At 36.3% G+C, this 22777-nt stretch overlaps 1 protein-coding gene across 2 annotated transcripts; it reads right to left on the reverse strand.

The window, feature by feature from the left end:
• Nucleotides 1-4286: 4286 nt before the first annotated feature.
• On the reverse strand, nucleotides 4287-22603 carry LOC121406160. 2 transcript variants are annotated; one of them, XM_041597178.1, is made up of 3 exons: nucleotides 22384-22603; nucleotides 13270-13389; nucleotides 4287-6070 (listed from the first exon to the last, which is right to left on the reverse strand). In XM_041597178.1, the coding sequence occupies exons 2-3, from the start codon at nucleotides 13346-13348 to the stop codon at nucleotides 5679-5681; spliced, it is 471 nt and encodes a 156-aa protein (XP_041453112.1). In that variant the 5' UTR covers nucleotides 13349-13389; nucleotides 22384-22603; the 3' UTR covers nucleotides 4287-5678. The 2 variants fall into 2 exon arrangements, with proteins under 2 accessions (XP_041453112.1, XP_041453111.1); XM_041597177.1 differs by having other exon boundaries at nucleotides 13270-13392; nucleotides 22384-22602.
• Between the last annotated feature and the right edge of the window lie 174 nt (nucleotides 22604-22777).

The following is a 22777-nucleotide window of genomic DNA, read 5'->3' on the forward strand; positions in this document are numbered from 1 at the left end:
CTAGGGTGTTTGCATGCTCGGGCGTGACGTTTCCTGCGGCCGGCACTGTATATGTGCAAGGGTAATGTGTGGTTGAGGGTGTGTATGTGCATGAGTAATGTGTGGGTGAGGGTGTGTTTGTGCATGGGTATATGTAGGTAGGTTGGGTATGTATGTGTGTGGATTAGTAATGTGGGTGTGTACGTGCATAAGAAATGAATAGATGAGGATGTGTACGTGCATTAAAAATGTGTGGGTGAGGGTGTGTATGTACATGAGCATTGTGTGGGTGCATGAGTAATGTGTGGGGAGGACTTGTATGCATGTGTGTGGATTAGTAATGTGGGTGTGGGCGTGTGCATGAGTACTATAATGGGGTGTGCATTTGTGTACATTTGTTATAATTACTATAAAGGGGTCAAAAATTAGTTGTTATTACCTGTATTAGCAATTAGGCTGGAAAATGAAAAAAATGTATTAAATGTTGGAGGGATTACATTTACAAGTAATTCTATTTTTGTGCGACCAACTCCCCCATTCCCGTTTCATGTGGTAAACATGAACTTCTAAATGTCATCTTCTCATCAAAACGTATATTTGTATATTCATGTTATCATGGGGCACATTGTCCCATGCATTGATGAGAACAATATTTTCGGTTATCTTGATTCATTTGAATGTCAATATCTATGAAATTTATCTAACGTCTTTCTGCTGGACAACGTACATCGCGGTGCTGACATACAGCTTTTCAGAAGTCAAGTTGGCGGGATAAGTCCCACTTCAAAGCTTCTGTAGAATAGTAAAACAATATTTTAAGCTCCTTTTTTGAGAAATTGAAGAAATACAAAAAGAAGGCTAATAACTGTTGCGTTTTAAACGTGATTTTATTGAACGTTCTTTATATACAAACCAAGATAATACCACGATTTCATGGCTCTGAGTAAAAGTGATTTTCGAGAAAGTATAGTAGAATGCAGAGACATTTGATAGTTTTCAAGGGTCAATGAAAAAAAATTACGCTTAAAATGAACATTCTAAATACAAATGCAGCAGTCACCTAATATTAATAATAATTATAATGATAATAATAATATGCAACATTTATATAGCGCTTAATACAAATCTTTCTAAGCGGTGCATACTATTACCCCGACTTTGGCACGGCTACCCTGATCGGGCGCATCGAGCATTCAAGAAATTCCTTCCTTCCGGGTACCCATTTACTACACCTGGGTCGAGAGTGGAAAATGTAGATAAACGCCAATAAAAGGGTTTCAGTATTTTAGAGCTTACGTGGTACCACAGCTCTTCTACATGTGAATTGTAGAGTATTTTCTCCTCAATCTATTCCAAGATATCAATACAAACAAAAGTAATCTTTTAAGAGTTCTAAAGATAATAACATAAAACCAAAAAGGGAAAGGGTATCCTAGGCATGCTCCTGTTGGGTTATAGCCTTTACTGTGCTAGAGCACTATTACAAACGGCAGAACAATAATAATAATATTAATAATAATTATAATAATATCAATAATGATGAATGTAAATATAAAATATGGATACAAAAGTTGCTTTATTATACCACATAACGCAATTTGCCTTGCCGATGGCTTTAAAACACGATATTTTTTTATTTAAAGTCGAAATACGGGGAGGGGATGGGGTAAATTCAGAGGGCTCCCGTGGGCGTATATAGGCTTAAATAAACCAAAAAAAATTCTTCAGGAAACATGTTGACTGATGTCTTATACATCTGTCTTTTCCAAGTCGATAATATAAGTCAAACTGGTTTTGTAAAGTAGCGGGAATGCCGCGGGGGAATGCAGTTTTGCCACTTCGGGGTCTCCAAAAGATATATTTTAACAAAGTTAAAATATGGATTGAGGTGGGGTACATTCGTCATGATTCATGTGCCAGAGTTTCATTAAAGCAGTAACCTGCAAAGCAATGACTCCTGTACATTTTCCACTAAGAGAAACAAATTAGAAACAAATAAAACAAAATTAATAGTGTTTTACCGATACCGAAATGCATTCTGCCCGTATATACCATAGATTACGGTGTGGCAGATCATGGACCTATAGGTCCATGGGCAGATACACCAACTAAAGCGATACGAGAAGCCGATGGAAGCTATTGTGTTGAGAATATCTCGAATGACATACCATTGATCGCTTTGTTGTCCGATTCGTGAGTGTGACTGTGACATAGAGGTCGTTTTGGTCTCGTTTTAGCGCAATATCACGTCATATATTTTGACATTATTTGCCCTCTTTCTAAGCAAATTAAGGCACTAATACTGTCATTAAGCATATCAATGTTTTCGATAATAATTCTCTTTCATGTAGAATGTTGACATTGTGTATTAATTGCTGTTATTTATAAAATAGTTTAGGATTCATGAAAAAAATACTCTGTTTTAAATTATAATTTGCATAATTCATGTAAATTAGGTAATAATGAACAAGGATATATCCCAATCATTTTATGTCAATTTTTTCCCTTTTTTACCCTAAGTCTTTATTTCCAATATTAGGGCAGTTCTGGTTAAATATATATCATTAAATACTTGTTTTCCCTATATCGACCTAATATGCAAATTTATGCAAATTACTTGCTTATTTGCATAGATACAGCGTGTCTCTTTGGATGAATCCTTTTCTTTTGACTCAAGGAACATTTGTGCCAAGTGGGACATTTGTACTAAAAAATGCAGCGTTCATCCCTTTTTTTGCAGGTAACAAGTCTACTAAGTGCTGCGATGGGATAATATTAATAGTTCCACCCCCCCCCCAACCAAAAAAGCAAAAAAGGAATAATAAATAAATAAGTAAAAAAATACATACAAAAATAACAAAAATAAAATTTTAAAAATGAAATACATTAAAAAGTGAAAACCACAAAGAATGTAAGCTATGTGAAAAGGCAAATAAGAAAAGTAAAATAGTAAAGGTTTTAAATGGAATTGGACTAGGATTTCAAATATCATGAGAATATCATGTAGTATGAATAATTTGCTTATACGTATTACGTATTCATCTGATGAAAAAAAATCGTAAAATATGCATATTTTATTATTCGCACCTGAATTCAACGCCATCTTTCAGCTGATATACCAAACCGACAATTGTTAAATAATTGCATATTAGACATAATATGCAGCACTTATCTACGTTAATATACACATTCTATCCACTTTATATCAACACCTTTTACAATATAATTTTGAAAAAGAATTGGTAGAAAAAAATATTGATACAGATTCAAACTAAAGACACCTTTTTAAGGTTAATATCTTAAACTGTTTGACATGAGATAGAAATCACATGGATACCGAAATATACACAACCCTCATCTATTCAATTTTTTTTTACCGAAACATAATCTTTCACCTTAGTCTCCTACGAATAAAAAAAAACTGCATATTGACACTGAATAAATCCATCCAAAGTAGATTTTGGAAGTAAACAGTTGCGATACAGGAACAGGGTGACCCAAAGAAAATCAGCCTCATAAGATTTACTAAAAGACATGTTATTCAGCTACAGATGAATAATTAAGTGGCAGGAAGTATGTATCCAACCACGATATTAAAGGTCAAGTCCACCCCTGCAACATGTTGATTTGAATAAAAAAAATCAAACAAGGATTTAGCTAAATGTTCCATCAAAATCGGACGTAAAATAATTCAGTTATGAATTTTCAAATATTTGAGTATATTTACAAAAACAGTAAAATATGTAGGACACATGCGAATTACATAACATTTTATAGCATTTTAATTTCACGCTATTCACATTGAAAAGTTGTTTGACTATTTGGTGTGAACATGTGGAATTGCCATTGCTGCAACGTTTTGCGAATCAATGAAGAACTTCCTTGATTGTCATATTAAAAACAAGTTATATGTGGTTTATAATGAATGATGAGTGTATGATATCATCGGCTCTCCCAGTGGCATACTGATAAGCTGAATGTAATGTAATAACAAGTTAATGATAAATCGTTTTGTTAAAAAAAATGATTAAACAGAAAGGTCGCAATATTTGTTTTACCTTCATTTCTGATTCATTATTTTGTAGCGGTGTGATTGTTTGATTTTTTTATCTGTTTGTTCAAATCTTTCTTTATTGGTGTGGACTTGACCTCTGATGATGAAGGTTTGAATATAAAGCTTACGATATTTTTCAACTTCACATTTTCATGAAACGGTAATATGCATAACGTGACCGAATTGGAATTCGAAGTTGAGTCCATGATTCCACACACACTTCGTTATTTAACAAGATTTTTGTCTGACTGACCAATAAAGTATTCTTTGTCAAAATGTTACTGGAATGAATGAATTATCATGATACAATATAGAAAGAATATGTTTTCAGACGTTAAGGCACGGCACCCTAACCGCCGTACGTACCCAACACGGGCCGCGGTTCGGTATTCTAAGGGGGGGGGGGCTGACCATGCCAAAAATTGCAATCATATGGTCATTTTTACGTTTTTTGTACACGGTTTCCGCGGCCCCTGCCTAATATCAGCTCCTTGCTAATATCTCAATAGAATATCACAATTTATGTAAGAATGAGAATGTTTGACATTTCAATATTTCAAAATTTTGATCGTATGTTTTCAGTTTTCGATATTAAATTGCTTCATAATTTTCCCGCATTCATTCGAAAAGACCGTTGGCTAGGTTTCGCCTGTTAATGTATACACATCTTTCAAATTTTAAAACGTACACATACATTGCCTTACAATTTTTGCTAAAAGAAGTACATCGTATACCGATATGAGTTCGAGAAAAGATTTTAAGTTAAACCCGGTGAGTGTATTGTGTTGGAATTATATTGGAATTAATGTATACGCCTCAAAGAGCGGGCATTTTTACTTTATTAACAGTCCAGGGCTCCCGGCAATTCCCTTTCTTGGGGGAAGCGATAATTATAGTCAATCGGGGAGATCAAGTGGCCTGACAAAGCGGGCGCTATTTAAATTTATTCTTGTTCCAATTAAACTTTATATGGTGGTGTATATTGAGACATTTGTGCAAGCTCAGAATCATTCCCAATAAATAGTGGGATAAAATGTATAAAAAGGCATGGAGTGGCGAATAGCTAGGAGGGCCCCATCGTAGAAGAAATACTGTACAAACTGTACAAATAGACAAGAAAACTAAGTTTTAAAAAATGAAGTAAGTGGGTCCCAACCCCTGACGTAGATGGGGTGGTGGTGCGATTCGAACGATTCCTTGCCTTTGTTGGTATTGTTAACTTGTTACAGGAATTTGGGGTGGAAATAGGGCCTCATTCCTGCCAGGTGTTTCATAAAGCAGCTTCTATAATATCCACAAAAGTTACAAGCGACTTTGCAAACGATTGGTGATCCTTCCTTGGCGCTAGATCAACTTCAATGAAAATTTGATGTATATCATTATTTTTATCACCAGCCGTTCGTAAAGTCAGTCGTAACTAACGAAAGGCTTTTTGAAACACCTACCTGGCCAAGCTTGGATTAGCCGTTTGAAGGAGGAGCTAGTAGAATACGGCCGATTTTTATTTTTTTTTTTGAAAATATATTTGGGGGTTACTTAAACAGATAATTCCAAGGTTCCCGAAGATCATTACATCTTTCCGGTTAAAGACTGCTTCGTTAGTACTGGGATATCAATTCAAAACAATATTTTTGTTGAATGACTTCTAACTTGACTGGTAGTTGGGAAGTTTGACGGCCTCGCTGTACCCTGGAGGAGGAGGAGGGTAGGCGGCATTTGCCCCAGAGGCTGGTGGGTACATCGCCGCTTCATGTTTCTGTGGTGGATACGCATCACCAGGACCCGGAGTGTAAGCCGAATTGATGACAGGTCCTTGATGCTGCCCATAGGGTGGTGCCTGTTCCGGTGGAATCACTACGCTAATTCCTGCAGTAACTTGCGTAGTGTTGATTGTCGTCTGAGTTTGATCCGCTGGGACGCCATCTACGTAGACAATTCGTTGTTCCGGTTCTCGCTTCCGGTTCAAATAGCAGCAGCACCGGATAATCGCAATAATTAGCAGAGGGATCCAGACATAGAGATACCAAGAACCGTAATCTGAAATAATTAAAATATATATATGATGGAAACTAATAAAGGGCTACAAAGAGGAAGTTTATCCTGATAGTAAGTCGGTTCTCATTAAATAAGAAATGTTAGAGAAAAATATTGGTGGTTTGATTAAACTTGATCAAACAATGGGTGTCGATTTCTTGTGATTATTGGGGTGTATGATTGGTGTCCAAGCGGCGAAATTATTTTTCCCACAGTAGTTCTGGACCCCAACTTGCGTCTTTGAAATAAGAGTACGCATGCGCGTGGACGGCAAATCCGGCAATCGGAGGGTGCTGATTCATTCATGGCATGCATGCAACGCAAACGACCCACAACGACCGCAAATTTGCGTACTCTTATTCCGAAAATGCAAGTATTGAACATTCATATTAAGTTCCAGAACTACTGTGGGGAAAAAAATTCGCGTACCGGCGAGGGAGCGAAGCAACCGATCGGGGGATGGTGTGGGAGGACGTATCCCCCTCGCATGGTAGGGACTTTTTTTTATCGAAATTGATATGCGAAAATCGCATTTTAGAGCATATTAAAATAGTATTGTAGTCCACTTTCACAATTTAATTACCAAACATTGTAACACACAGGTTTGAAGTTTACAGGTATTTTATTATGGAAAGTACACAAAAAAATGACAGGGATTTAAAATAAGCACATTACGGCTGTAAATAGTGACCAGTCGATATTAGGATTTAAATTTAATCCTTAAAGACTTTAATTTAAATCTTTAAGATTGATTTCCAATCCGAATTTATTAACATTTAAGCCATTGTGGAGCGTTGTGGCCCAGTGGATATGTCTTCTGACTTTGAAACAGAGGGTCGTGGGTTCGAATCCCAGCCATGGCGTAATTTCCTTCAGCAAGAAATTTATCCATATTGTGCTGCACTCGACCCAGGTGAGGTGAATGGGTACCCGGCAGGATTAATTCCTTGAATGCATGAGTGCTGAGAGGCAGCTCGAGCTAAAGCCGGGGTAATAATAATAATAGCAACGCGCCTCGGAATAGAATATTTCTAGATAGATGGCGCTATATAAATGCCTATTATTATTATTATTATTACAATACTGTAATATAATTCCATAAATTTCATTTTAATGGTGAATATGTTTCTTACAGAAGGGTGTGAAATAATGTTTTTTGATGATGCATATACCGCACAAATCAACTCAATTGCATTCTTTTTTGGGGGGTGGATCCAAATCCCAACTATTGTGATCAACGGATAAATAGGTGGGAGTGATGTAAAATGGATAAGAATGGGGGCAAGGGCATGGGTGTCGATCACGGGGGGATGGGGGGATATATCCCCCCCCCCATATTTCAAGTGGGGGGATGGCCTGTATTATCATCCCCCCAATAATTTAGGGTAGAAAAATTATAATAATGATGATGAAAAAATGAAAAGTTTGATCATGATGATTATAGTGATGCTTATAGTATGCCATCAATCAGTTTGTTTCCCTCGCAATTTGTGTATATTGTTATTATTTTCAGGACTATTAAACAGATGGGTGGAGGTTCAAGATGAAAAAGAATGAAATGCATATGATATTTTTAACACATAACATAAAAGCACCCCAACGAAAACTAACTTATGTTAATACGGCGTTCCATCCCACCAGTGGTCAATAAATTAATTTTAATAAATCAATTAATTCAAAAGGGTGGAAAAATAAACGGGAGTAAAAGGGTGACAAGATAAATCATCTAAGGAATGACGGTAAGCCCGATTGCGCACGAGAAGCCACACAATTTGTGCTAGTCTTAATTGGTCCGAATCTGCATTTTATCATCAGGCATTACGAAGAAAAAAGATATTGCCAGTCGGGTTAGATTAAAGAGAGAAGTTGTATACACAGAGGCATCGATCCTAGGGGGGGGGCAAGGGGGCGATCGTCCCACCGATGAAAATAGGGGGGGAATATATCGTTTTGCCCCCCCCCCCATAATTCCGCATGTGCAGCTAAATAATAAAATAAGATTGTAATACTACGCTGAAATCAGCAAGCGAAATTGAGATAACAACTCGATTTTGATTTGAAATCGTGCTCAAAATGTCTGCTTTTCAGATTGGAATATAAAAATTTTCAGCTCGCGCGTCGTGCTCGCATCATTTCTTTACCAAAAACCCATACTCTTCATGATTAAATAGGTGAATAGAATGTCCCGTTTTCAGTTCTAAACCTCAAAAGAATTCCCGCTTCGATTTGCAATAATCTTTTGTTGGATATAATCTTGTTCTTTATTAAAAGCGTCAATTAAACTGTGTGTTTCCAGATCGAAATATCAAAATTTTCAGCTCGCGCTTTGCGCTCGCATCTATTGTTCTTCTAGATACCCATCTTAATCATTGGTACCAAAAATGCTTAGAATATCAAGCTTCAGGTCAGAATATAAAAAAAAAATTAGCTCGCTCTCTACTAGTGAGATACGTGTATCTATCCTCCTCATGAGTTACTACAAACAAACCTAAACAGGTACATTTTTCCTGTTTTCATGTCATAATTAATAAATTTCAGCTCGCGCTTTGCGCTCGCATTGTTGGTGAGGGTGAGATATGTGTCTCTTTCTCATGAATCATATATGTATGTATATATATATATATATATATTATATATATATATATATATATATATATATATATATGTGCATATATTTATAAATATAAGCCTATGTGTGTGGGAGGTGTGTGTGGGTGAGTTTGTTCCTTTAGTTTGATCGAGCGCCTTTGGAACGTTGATTCATGATTTTGCCCCCCCCCCCATCTGAAAAATGGATCGACGCCCCTGTGTATACATCATGCTCAATAAACAGATCAATATGTACGTGGTTAAGACAATTTTTGTCATTTTTTTTTTATTTCGTATGAGTTGAGAATAGGCTTAGTTTTAACACAAATTGAATTTTCAAAAAAAAATGATGTAAGTGCAGTACACTACAACAATGAAGGAATTTCCAAGAACACCATGCATTATCAACCACTCCCAAAATGTCCTAACATGTGATTTTAGTGGGGTTAACGCCCGGGGGGGCCACTTACATTGACGAGTGGATACCATGCGCGACCCAAAAAACACGTAAAAAGGATGTCTTTTTCACGATAGGGCACGTTACGTACGTAACGTGATAAGGGTGTCAAAAACACAAAAATAATGAAAAAAGGGTATCTATTTCGCTAGGAAGATTACGTGTTTAGGGTCGAATTTGCGGGGATGATAAAACAAAATTAAAATGTTTTATAAAGGATGTCCTTTTTGCCCCAACACTTCGTGTTTAGAGTCCGATTTGCGCGAGGTGTAGAAGGACGTGGGGTCGTACTAAACCAAATAAGGTAAAGCCGACGACCGAAGGACCCGTAACAATAAAACATTCCTGTACTTGTTTAGGGGTTCATTTCAGGTAATATTTGCCAAGAGTATCGTTTTGTTTCCAATACTTGTTAAGGGTAGGGTTTCACACGCCAGTACTTGTTAAGGGGTGCATTTTCAGAATATGGAAATTACGTGTTTAGGGTGCTTTTCGAGACCCCATGGTCGCGCATGGTATCCACTCGTGAATGGAAGTGGCCCGCCCGGGGTTAATGTTGAAAGATCCCCATCCACAAGAACATTTGTGTCAATCATCCCCCCCAACCAAGAATACCGATCGACACCCATGGGCAAGGGATAGAGGGGGGTGACAACTTGTTTTTGCCTTTTTTCATTAGAATACAAGTATAGTCTTGTGCATGAGAGGTTCATTATCATGATACGGCTCAACAATCTGCATTGTCAAAAAGGCACTACCACGGCTCTCCGGAAAAACAGGGGATTCCCAAACGCATTTCAAGAAATTTCCATGATTCTTGCCCCATTCATGATGCTCATTTCCATTCTTTACAAAGAATAATCCCAATGAATTTTTCATGTAAACTTCCTTTAGCAGTGAGCCCTTTTTTATATCGCATTCGAGCGGTTTAGAAGGCTCTTGTGCAAACACAAAACAGTTGCGAAGGAATTGAATATTGATACAGAGTCAACATCGGCCATATTTTTATGACTCGTCTATACCGTTAGTTGGCAAAAAAATCATTATTTGTCTACATCCGCTTTGACTACTTTCCGTTTGGTGTCATCATATAGAGCAAAAAATGTGGTGTTAACCGGTGTACATAGAGGACCACACCAGTCATTTTACACCGGTGTTAAGTTCGTGGTGTTAGTTTTACACCTATAGGTGTTATTACAACACCTTTTGTTGTTACATTTACACTCTTTGGTGTTATGTTTAATCTCTAGGGTGTAATTTTAACACCCCAGGGTGTGGTAATCTATTAACACCAATTGGTGTCAGTTTTAACACCGCAGTTTTTACAGTGCACATTTGGGCATCTTTAGCAACCACATAGCAGACTCTTTCTATAACACAGAGAATCTTTGCCAAAAACACTTCATGACAAAGCAGCCTTTGTCGAAAATCGGTGAATTAGAACAGCAGGGTCGTCGTGGACGGTGGAAAAACGACATATTTGACATTTTTATCCTGCCCGCTCGAATCCTATAATAGGATAAGGTTCAGATCCATTAACTTTCGACAATGACCTCTAATCTGTCCATAGTGGTTCGACGGCCATTTCCAATAGATTCTTGATGTTCCCAAAAGCGTCGTTTGAGTGAATGCTAAAATTCGCTGTAAAGTCTAATCGTTGTTTGTCTATTAGTAATTCGTCCACTCATCTAGCCAACACCACTTATATTCCTTTCTATATCAGAGGCTGTCGTACAGATCGGGGGGGGGGGCTTGTGGCGTCATGCCCATCAACAAGAAAGGCTTTCATGACCAATAAAGAAAGAAAAGATAATTTATTTTACATATTATAGGAAGTTGGAGCATGTTTCTTTGATATTTCTAAATATTTTGATTGTATTGACCATAATTGATTGCTTTTCAAATTCAATGAAAGTATGATAGTTCTTATACTGAACTCCTAGGCCCGTATTCTGATAACAGGTTTAACTTAAACCCAGGTTTAAAGTTGTGGTTTAAATATAGATAGCCAACTGTTACACAAATCACTAACAGTAGAGATATCATACTTCAGTCCATTTGGCTTCAAATCATTCATAATTGTCTAGGAAATATAAATAGATGATTGTCTTCACCATTGATAAATCGGGAAAGAGTAAGGTAAACATAAAGAAACATACAACTTAATAAAATGTGTGATACTTTTGGCCTCCCATACTTAAACCATAACTTTAAACCTGAGTTTAAGTTAAACCTGCTATCAGAATACGGACCCTATGGTTTAAGAGCGTTCTTTCAGACAGAAAACAAACATTTTTCTTTTTTTTCTCAAGGTAGTAAACAATCTAAAAAGTAAAGAAATATATATAGGAATTCCTCCAGGTAGTATCTTAGCCCCACCCCCTATCTAATATCCATAAATTATTTTTTAAAGAATCGTACTTGCGATACGCTGATGATGTTATAATTTAATGTGTCTGATTAAAATATTATATCATAACATCCAAGCTTTAAGTAGATTTGAACTCTATTAATCATTTATTAATTTATTTGTAGTTTTTTTTATGCAGGGTGGCAATGTCATTTCCAGAACTACTTTTAATGGAAAGTATTGAAAAAACAGATTACGTAAGGCTTAAAAAAATTATGTCATAATTTTGACTAGTAACGTATGGAAAACAATAATTTTAGGGTACTTATCGATAATGAAACAATTTGATAAGTTGAAAGTATTGGATATCTAGTCATCGATATAGGAAAAAATGGGATGCTCATATCCAAAAATATTTAACTGAATCTTTAAGTTCTAAGATTGTTGCATTTATGGTAATCATTAAATATCTGAGCGACGAAGTTTTTGATGAAATGTATAAATGCCCCATATAACCAACTTTTTATTATCCTTGTTCCGTATGAAGAAACTGCTTTTGACTATAGGAATACACTTTTAAATTTAACAGAAAAGGGCTGCACGTATAGAAACAGGCAACATTGATTGATATATCAATAGCCTTAACGGTTTGTTCAATGTCCATTTTCAATTTTAACAGCAACATGAATCATGATTGAAATCGCTATTTCAAAACGCGGAAAAACATGACAAAGGCGGGAAAATTAAAGACGATCGAGAAAACATCATTTTTTTTCGTCGACATTGAAGATTGCACCACTGATCGTGTTTGTGTTCTGAGAATGTAATTTCGTTTTCAACCATTATTCATGTTTCTGTTTGAAATTGAAAATCAACATAATTATTGTCTGAAGTGGCAAACCCTTGATATCAGACGTGACTATTGTGTAGCTTGTATTCTGTATATAGTATTCATGGAAAGGCCTCAGATCCAATGTGCAATGAAGTGAAAATCGTTTTTGATAGAAAATCTTTTAAATACTAGACTTGCCAATGAATGTTGAATGTTGTTGTACCAAAGCCCACGCTCGAATGTTTTAAGGGCCACTTTAACCACTATAGGTATGCTGGCGACTTGGTCTGGAATAACTTACCATTTACATTCAGAATGCGAAATCCCTCGCTGTTTTCAAACGATTGTTTAAGTGCAAATATTTTTAATTCTGTTGATTTCTATTGTCATTACATTTGGTATCAATCAAGTATTGACCGGCCTTTTCGTATTCCTTCCCCTTCTCGAGTGTTCCGAGTGTTCGTTAGCCCGAAAATGAAGTGAGTTTCGTAATTCCGAAGGTTCATTAATCCGAAAACGAAATGAGTTTCGTAATTCCAAAGGTTCGTAAGTCCGAAAAAGAAATGATTAACGAACCTTATTTCGTTTCTGGACTAACGAACCTTCGGATCAACGAACCTTTGGAACAACGAACCTTATTTCGTTTTCGGATTAGCGAACATCGAGGTATAGGCAATTTACGTGTTTCGGAATTACGAACCTTCGGAATTACGAAGTGTAACCAATTTTTCTCTTTCTTTGCTTCCTCTTGTTTCTCACCCTAACGTTAGGTAAGACATGTTAGAATGATGATAAATTTGTTTATTGTTTTTGTGATAAATTTGTAATTTCTTTATAGACACGTTATTGTTTTATATTTGATAATATTATGCTTATGTATATTTTCATGTCAGGGCCATGATGTAAAAAATATATACCGGCTGAGTCATGTTTTTTATTCTTAATAAAAATGTTATAAAGAAATAAATACTTACAGACTTCATAAGCCATTGCACTGTGCACCACACTACATAATAGAATGAAAATGGCAGATGAAGTTCTAGCCGACACCATCGTGAATTCGATCTGGAACAAACTAGGGAGATGGGAGTAGACTCCTGAAACAAACAATAGATGGGGTGTGAAAAAAAGATAACGTTTTAAGTAATTTCATGGCGATCATTTACTAAATCCATGTATTTTGCCATTCTTCTCTGGTATATTAGCGAGTAAATCTAATTATGAGTATGATCTAAAAATATGTTAGGAAAAAAAACACTGCTTGCCCCTAAAGCCCCCCCCCCAAAAAAAAAAAGTCCAAGTCCGACAAACCAGTGAACAAGGAAATAAATTCTGAGCGGATTGTATGGATACTTAACTATAAAATCATTTAGAAATCGTCGCCCGTATGTCACCTCTCGGGCCCCATCTTACAAAGAGTTGCGCTTGATTGGATCAATCGCAACTATGGACCGCCAGCAACATCATCATATAAAATGCATGTTTGTTCAAAAAAATTCTAGATATGAATGAATATCTATAAATTCATTGATTTCTTGACAATTTGGTGTGTAGTTACGATTGATTCGATCAATCGTAAATCTTTGTAAGACGGGGCCCTGGTGTGTCGTGAACATTACCCCTTATAATCCTTTCAGAATGATTTCTGAGCGTCAGTAGCAAAATGAGCCCAAAAAATGAGAGGCCTGACGTGGGGCATTTTTTCCTGTAAAGGTCAAGTCCACCCCTAAAAAATGTTTATTTGAATACATAGAGGAAAATCTAACTAGCATAATGCTGAAAATTTCATTAAAATCGGATGTAGAATAAGAAAGTTATGGCATTTTAAAGTTGCGCTTCTTTTTCACAAAACAATGATATGCACAATTCAGTGACATGCAAATAAGGCAGTCAATGATGTCCTTCACTCACTATTTCTTTTGTTTTTTATTGTTTGAATTATACAATATTTCAATTTTTACATTTTTAACAATAGCTACCAACTTGACTGAAACATAAGTATTAATCAATACTTATTCTAGACGTTCACGGAGGAATTAATCGTTGTTTCACTTAATGAGGAGAAAATTGGAATATTTCATATTCTATATAACAAAATACAAAAAAATAGTGAGTGGATGACGTCATCACTCTCCTCATTCGCATATATTTTTTTTTAATTAAAGCAAAACTTTAGAATTTCATGACTTTCCTGTTTTACATCCGATTTTGATGAAATTTTCAGTGATATGCTTACTTGATTTTTCTCTTTTTTGTTCAAATCATCTTTCTGTTAGGATGGACTTGTCCTTTAAAAAATCCAAACGAGCAAACGTTTTGACCCCTCAATACAAAACAAAGTTTGTAATAAATTTCTATATAAATATTCATACAATATAGTATCATATGTTACCATTTTCCTTACCTATTCTTTGTTTTTCCAATTTTTTAATACTTGGTCGTAAAATTTTTGGGGCATGGGCTCCAAAGCCTCCCCCATCCGTACACCAGTGCCGGTGATGGGTTATGGTTTGTGGTGTCAGGTTTTGAATATCAGATTATCTATAATAATTGGTATATAGGCCTATATTTTACAGAAATTCCGCTGCTCGCATAGTGACCCTTCGTAACAAATTTACCCATATCATGCCTGGGGGCCGTTTCATAAAGCTGATCGTATAAGTTAAGAGCGACTGGTGATCCTTTCGTACGCGCGAAATTGTCGCCTGTGGTGTATACCATTACCAAATTAAAGAAAGAATTACCAGTCGTTCTTAAAGTCGTTCTTATATCTTACGAACAGCTTTATGAAACACCCACCTGTTCTGAAATCTTTACACTGGTTGCCCATTAGAGAACGGGGTCCGACCACTTGACCGAAGGTCCGCGAGGCCGAGGGTCCGCGAGACCGAAGGCCCGCGAGACCGACTATTTCCCGTCATCGGTTGCCGCGGTCGAGTGGTTTAAGACGCCTCGTTGCAGCGGCGAAACAGGTGCCTGTTATCGGGGGGGGGAAATAATTCCAGGTGTGTGTTTCATAAAGCTGTTCGTAAGTTAAGAGCGACTTTAAGAACGACTGGTGATCCCTTCTTATGGTAAGTGGTATATTGAATTGGCGATGGTTTAGCGCGTAAGAAAGGATCATCAGTCGTTCTTAAAGTCTCTCTTAACTTACGAACAGCTTTATGAAACGGGCCCCCGGTAACTAAATAGCTTCAATGGCGTTGCTAGGATTTCAATTTAGTGTATGGGTGTTGGTGAGCACGCGAATCGTGCGAAACCATAGAGTTAAATTTATATAACTCTATGTGCGAAACACGTACTGCGCGCACGAAACGTCTCTAGGGGGGGTTGCAGGAAGGGGTATTTCTGGTACTTACAGAATAAACTTACGATGCCTTATTTCACTGACACTACTTAATCATTATTATTAATACTGTCATTTAAATCGTTAACATTATTCGGCATTTTTGTTTAGCTTTGTTTCATTTTGTCTCCTTTGTTTTATTCATCACTTTAGTTTATTCAATCAGTTTTTAAAACCGACACTCCAAATAAATGGATTAATAATTTTCTAAAACCAGACAACGTTTTATAAACAGTCCTGTATGTTACAGTTATGTCTCTGAAATCCAGATGAAGAAAAATAATAGTAGGTGAGGTGAATGATAATAAAAAAATGGCCGTAAAAGGGAAGGAAAATCAATTAATAGAAGCGCCGAGTTCACCTACAGCATAGAGAATAGACGTAGACAAAATCACGAAGAAAAAAAAGAAGCGAAATTATTTAGGAATAAGATGTTAACATAATTATATAAAGAGAACGCAGAAGAAGAGGGGGGTGGTTCAAGAGGGACGATAGGAGAAATTGAAAGTAAAAACAGATGTGAGAAAAGTACAGAGGGAAAGAATTGGGAAGAATATCCAATTTATTTGAATGTGCTCTGTGTCTATATCAGTGTGTGGGATGAGTGTGTGCGTTTCTATGCAAAATATGGTAAGGATATTTCTATGAAAAAAATTGCAACAGCCCACTTCGGATGCGGCGACACTGTATTTGGGTTCATCAGTCTAATTTTTAAACATTTTTTGGTTTCACTTTCGTTGTGTAGATTTTTTCAGAGACCATGGTATGATTTCGTTAGACGATGAAGTGAGAGAGGTGATGGGGTGTCCTATTTCGTGGTATTATGAAAATCATTTTTACAAACTATTCCCAGTCTAATAATACTCTGGCAGTAGCTGAAATGTTATCTAAAAATGATATGAAAAAAGGAATCTATTACTGAATAGTTGAATGAATGAATAAAATTGAACAATATGTTTATTAATTGATTACACCTTCGTAGCAAAAAAAAAACGCCACCCCCCCAAAAAAAAGGGGGGGGACGTGAGCGAGAAAATAAAAAGGTATCGGAGAACGTAAGACGAGCGAGAGCAGACAAGAAATAGTTCAAGGGATCCCCGACCCCCGGTAACGCGTTTTGTGCGCTCAGTAAGTGTTTCACACCCACACGCTTCGCGTGCTCACTACCGCCCCCTTAAATTAAATCCTACATTCAGGCGCGTACGCAGGATTTTTGAAAGGGGGGGTTCGAGCTGATTTTTTTTTTAAATCTCCCGCCCAGTCTCTAAAAAGTGATGAGCGGGGGGGAGGTGATGATTTTTTTTTCTTTTTTTTTTCAGCGCTGCAAATAAGACAATAACATTTAAGTGGGGATGGGGTATGTAACAGTGCGGTCATGACCCGCGAGCGAGCAGAAATGTTCTCGTTTTGGCGTTGAAAACATAACCTTTTTGTCAATAGTTTGTTGGTATCATAGTCGATGCTACATGTCCTTCGGATCGTAGCACTCATGATATGGCCTTGATCAGAACACTAGAAACTTGAGAAATGTCATGAATAATTACGAGCGAGCGGAGCGAGCGAGCCGAAATGTTTGCGTTTTTCCGTCAAAACATACAATTCTTCTCAATAGCTTGTTGGTAATGATTACATATTAGTTGATGATACATGTCCTTCTGCTCGTAAGTCTTATGATATGGCCTTGATCAAGAGACTAGAAACTTAAGAAATTTCATAAATGATTACGAGCGAGCGGAGTGAGCGAGCCGAAATTTTCGCGTTTTCCCGTCAAAACATACATTTCTTGTCAATAGTTTGTTAGTAAATCAAGTATTGGTCGATGCTACATGTCCTTCTATTCGTAACACCCATAATACGGCCTTGAACAGGAGACTAGATACTTATGGAATTTCATAAATTATTACGAGCGAGCGGAGCGAGCTAACCGACATTTTAGCGTTTTCCGTCATTTTGGTTTTCATATTGGTAAAACATATTTTGTAAGAAAACGTATGTCTTTGTCTTGGTTCACTTGTATTCATAAGTATACATCATGATAATCATGTATGGCCTTGTTAATGGCGATACCGTGATCATGTCGGCGACATGCGGAAATAAAAGATGGAAATAAAAGATATAATAAAATGGAGCGAGCGAAGCGAGCGGAAATTTTTTCTGTGTTTTTCGTCGGAAACATGAGATTCTGTTCATTATTGCTGTCATATACATTATTGGGTAGGGGAACTGTCCGTAACCAGACCAAGGAGTTATCAGGCGCTTGCCCGATAACTCCTTGACCAGGACGACCTCTGGGGAGACAAGCAAAAAAAAAAAAAGGGGGGGTTGAACCCCCAAAATTTTAGACTCAGATAACGGAAAATTTTTGGCTGTGTCCCTCCCCATTTCAGGCAGAAAACGTAAGAAGAGTGGATACAGACAAGGAACGATTCAAAGAATCGTCGGAGTTTCCCGCAATTCAAAATTTGTCTCCCCCTCCGTTAATAACAACGATGGACTATTGGATATACTGTGTTTTCATGCAAAATTAAAGAAAAAAAAGGAAATTATTTATTTGAATCGAAATTAATTTGGAGTTGTATACCAGAAAAATGAAAAAAAAAACATTTTGGTTAAAGATAAACATTGCTCAAATTATTCAATTGTTAGCTACTTTCAATTGAAGGACCATGCATGATCCTGTTTTACAATAAAACAAACGTCGCTGCAACGTGGCGCCTTAAACCACTTGACCGCGGGTACCGATGAAAGGAAAAAAAAGTCGGTCTCGCGGACCTTCGGCCTCGTGGGCCTTCGGTCTCGCGGACCCTCGGTCTCGCGGGCCCTCGTTCTCGCGGACCCTCGGTCTCGCGGACCTTCGGTCTAGCGGGCTGTCACCGTATCAAATATGAAATACTTTTACTTGTATATCACTTAGTTCCACATTACATCACTGCTCTCATTCACACCATTAAACTGTTAAAGGTCAAGTCCATCCCCAGTTAAATATTGATTTGAATAAATAGAGAAAAATCAAACTAGCGTAACACTGAAAATTTCAATGTGGAGAAAATTAGGATATTTCATAAAATAAAATACATAAGAAATAGTGAGTGGATGTCATCATCAGTCTCTTCATTTGCATACCAACCAAGATGTGCATATAACTGTTTTGTGAAATTAGGCGAAACTATAAAATGTCATAACATTTTTATTTTATATCCGATTTGAATTAAATTTTCAGTTTTATACTTTGTTGAATTGTTTCACTTTTTATTCAAATCAATTTTTTATTGGAGTGGACTTAATTGTCCTTTAACATACCACCTAGGCTTCTACGCTCACGGTCAGTGACTCTGGTCTTCTTGCAGTTCCAAAATGTAAAACAAAGTGGTTGAAAAGGTCATTCATCCATGGGGATACTCACTCTGGAATTCCCTCCAACGAGAAATCCGGGATAGCAAGTGTGTCGAAACATTTATAAGATTAAGTTAGATTAAGTTAGAAACTTACCTCCCTAACTCATATTATCAATTAATTTCTGTTACTTGTAATTTTGTTTGCCCCCCCCCTCACTTCACATGTGTGCCTTGAGAATAGCTTACGAGATGGATATGCTGGTGCCTAGCAAATTGCATATTTGTAATTTAAGATTATACATCAAGATCATTTCATGGAACACTTACAAGCACTTGAAATCACTCAAACACAAAAGGCGTTGTTGCAGTGATTCCATAGAACAATTAATTCAAAACAGAAACTGTCAAAATTTTTAAGTGAATTGTTTAAATAATTACAGGATCACTCAACACATAACGTTTATATTTGTTCAAGTTATGTTTGTGCTCGTTTTGGTTTACATCTGCTTAAGTTTCATTACTTTTCTTTGACAAAGTCACTTCGATTTGAACTTCTATTTTCTATTCAAATATTATACACTGACGTGCATTGAGATAATTATTTTGTCATGTTGCCAATATGTTACTTTGTATGTGAAGGCAAATAATACAAATAAACATAAAACATTAGGATCGTTCTATACAACTGAAATTTGTCTTTAGAATTTACATCTTAAAACATGAAATAAGTTTAGTTTAATCTGTCAGAAATCACTAATGTCCTTATATTTCGATGAAAATAAGAATAAATTATATGATTGTTAGTATAACAAAATTTAGCCTTTAATTTTCAATCCTCAACATAATGTTTGAGGAATCATCCGTAAAACTGAGAAGTATTAATGCGTAAGCAGTTGTTTTTATATGTAAAAATAACTCTTTTTCAAATACGTTTACAATTTCCACTTAAAGCCAAATATAATTGACGTGTAACATGTTAATAGCTGACATTTGGCTATGTATGAAATCAATAAATGAATTGTTTCCGAGTGGATAATGATTGTACTTAGAGATGTTTGAAGAGCTCAATTCAGTCAGGCAAAAGCGATGACGTTGAATTGAGACTTGCTTCAGTTTTTACTGACATAGCAATACCTTTTCTGATCTATTGAGTCAACTGCAGAAAATGTGGCCACTATAAATGTTTCGTACTCCTCAACTTCCTCTTTCGTTTTATTGCGGTGGTCCTAGGCAAATAATCATTGCACCAAAGATAGGCCTATGAACAACATGAACAAAGCTGACATAATTAAACATCATTTTGAAAAAAGGTTACCAGTGTGTTGTTAAATACTTCATGTTCCACTTCTTATTATTCTTCTTCTTCTACTTCTTCTTCGTCTTGTTCTTCTTCTTCTTCATGTTCTTCTTCTTCGTCTACTATTCTTTCTACTTCTATACTACTTCATGTTCCACTTCTTATCATTCTTCTTCTCCTTCTTCTTCTTATTATTATTTTTCTCCTTTTTCTTCTTTTTCTTCTTTTCCTTCGTCTAGTTCTTCTTCTTCTTCTTCCTCTTCTTCTTCTTCTTCGTCTTCTATTCTTTCTACTTCTACTACTTCATGTTCCACTTCTTATCGTTCTTCTCCTACTTCTTATTTTTCTCCCTTTTTTTCTTCTTCTGCTTCTTCTTCTCCTTCGTCTTGTTCTTCTTCCTCTTCTTCCTCTTCTTCTTCATGTTCTTCTTTGTCGTCTACTATTCTTTCTACTTCTCTTTCTTCTTCCTCCTCCCTTCTTTTCTTCAATGGTTTTTTACAGTGTATTAAAAAAAACTATTGAATAAATGAATATAAATCATCGGTTCGAGGTCGGTTTTGTTTTTGTCACTGATAATAGTCATATAAACCAATAGAAACCTATTCTAGACAGATCAAAGATATTACTTTATTTCGAGTGACATACCATAGGTCGGTTAAATTGTTTCGTTGGTACACTGAAAGAAAAAAAAGAAGATTTTACCGCAGAAGAAAAATTAAAAAACGGATTTTACAGAAGAAATAACCGAATCATTTTGTAAACTGTTATAACAGGAAAGATTTTTTATTTCTCTAAAATTGTTTTAGAGAACAGGTATGTTTTGAAAAAATGGAAAATATTCTTATAGCAATTCAGCATTTTAATTATTGTTTATTGTTTATTTTATTCCATTTCCAGGTACACATTATACTCGTAACAATGGTCAAATTCATTAAATTGACAATAATCATCATACAATACCCAAATTCATTATTACTTCATTGATGTATATTTTTTAGAAAAAAGAAAATTAACTTGAACTTAAGCAATAAATTTGTAAGGTTACATACACCAAACGCCAAATTTCTGTAATTTTACACAAATGCATGTACGATTACACAGTGCAGTATGATTTTCTCGAGACTCTAGTGCAGGAATTTTTGTTCATAAGTATAATTTTTTTTTAAGTGTATTTGACTCTATCTAGCTTTGTGTGTTTTTGGTACAACCCGGACATCCATAAAATGACTCTGCGTTTTCACCTAACGACGTACAGGAATCGGATATTCCCGAGGAAATGGTCTTTAAAAAATGAATAATGGGAAATAAAGGGGAAAAGACGTCGGAATTTTGATAGGACATCATGTAAACACTAAATGTAATGAACTTATTGCAACTTAAGCGCAAAAAAAATGATTTACGTATAACGTGCAAACACTATAAAAGGTACCGTGAAAAGCGAAGCCCACCCACCCCCAACATAGCTTGACCTGAAGTTAATTTAAAATGGTCAAAGCAGCTTGCGTACCTACGGGGGGACAGAGGGGGCAGCTTGCCCCCCCCCCTGACGAGTCACAACCCATGCAAATGACATATCCCTGCCCCCCTCCCTGACGAGCTTGAAAACCTATTTTGCCCCCCCCCCCCTGACGTGCTTGCTTGAATGCCTATTTTGCCCCCCCCCCCTGACGAGCTTGAATACTTTTTAATTTTTTTTCTTGTCAAATTTTTTTCTGGTACGATTGAAGACCCCCCTTTTTTGTTGCTTGTCAAATTTTTCGACCGGTTTTGCCCAACCCCCACCCCCTGTGGAAAATCCTAGGTACGCCACTGGATATAGTTGAAAATTTAAACCGAATTGGATGTAAAATATTTATCAATTTAAAAAAATCATAATTTTCTAATTTTACAAATTTGATGAAATTTTCAGTTTTTGCTTGTATTTCCCCTGAAATCCCTATAATAGGTCATACAAAGCTATATTGTACAGCTGCAGTAACACCTAAAACCAGAGTAAGATGCTTATTACGGTTACAACAAACTCATCAACGTATTCAAATGTAATATTAGGACCTGATAATTATAGACCAGAAACTTTGCCAGAAAGCCTGCAAACAAATCATTTTCTTACCTTTTTGTGTAGGATATGTGGAAAATTACGCGATAAGGTTTATTAGGTCGATCTGATCTTGTCGAAAAGAAGTAGCGCACACACGAGTCATATAATATCTGCTGATGTATAGAAACCGAGTATGATATGATCCCGATATTATCACATTGAAATCGGCACAAAGAGAGTGCACAGAAAGTATAACAGTTTGCAGATTAGTAGCATGACTAGGGAGTATAGACTTTGAGCTCTATTTCGAACCACATGCGTCATAAAATTCTATGGAAACTTTTCGTCTATTTTTTTATTTCCGCCTTTGCAGTCATTGGCACACCTCGCACATTATATTGTAATGTTTGTAATTACCCAACTATCAGGATGTCGAATGCACTAATTTGTAGTCCGTAAGATTTTA

This window comes from Lytechinus variegatus, chromosome 19 (genome assembly GCF_018143015.1).
Source record: "Lytechinus variegatus isolate NC3 chromosome 19, Lvar_3.0, whole genome shotgun sequence".
Classification (NCBI taxonomy): Eukaryota; Metazoa; Echinodermata; class Echinoidea; order Temnopleuroida; family Toxopneustidae; genus Lytechinus; species Lytechinus variegatus.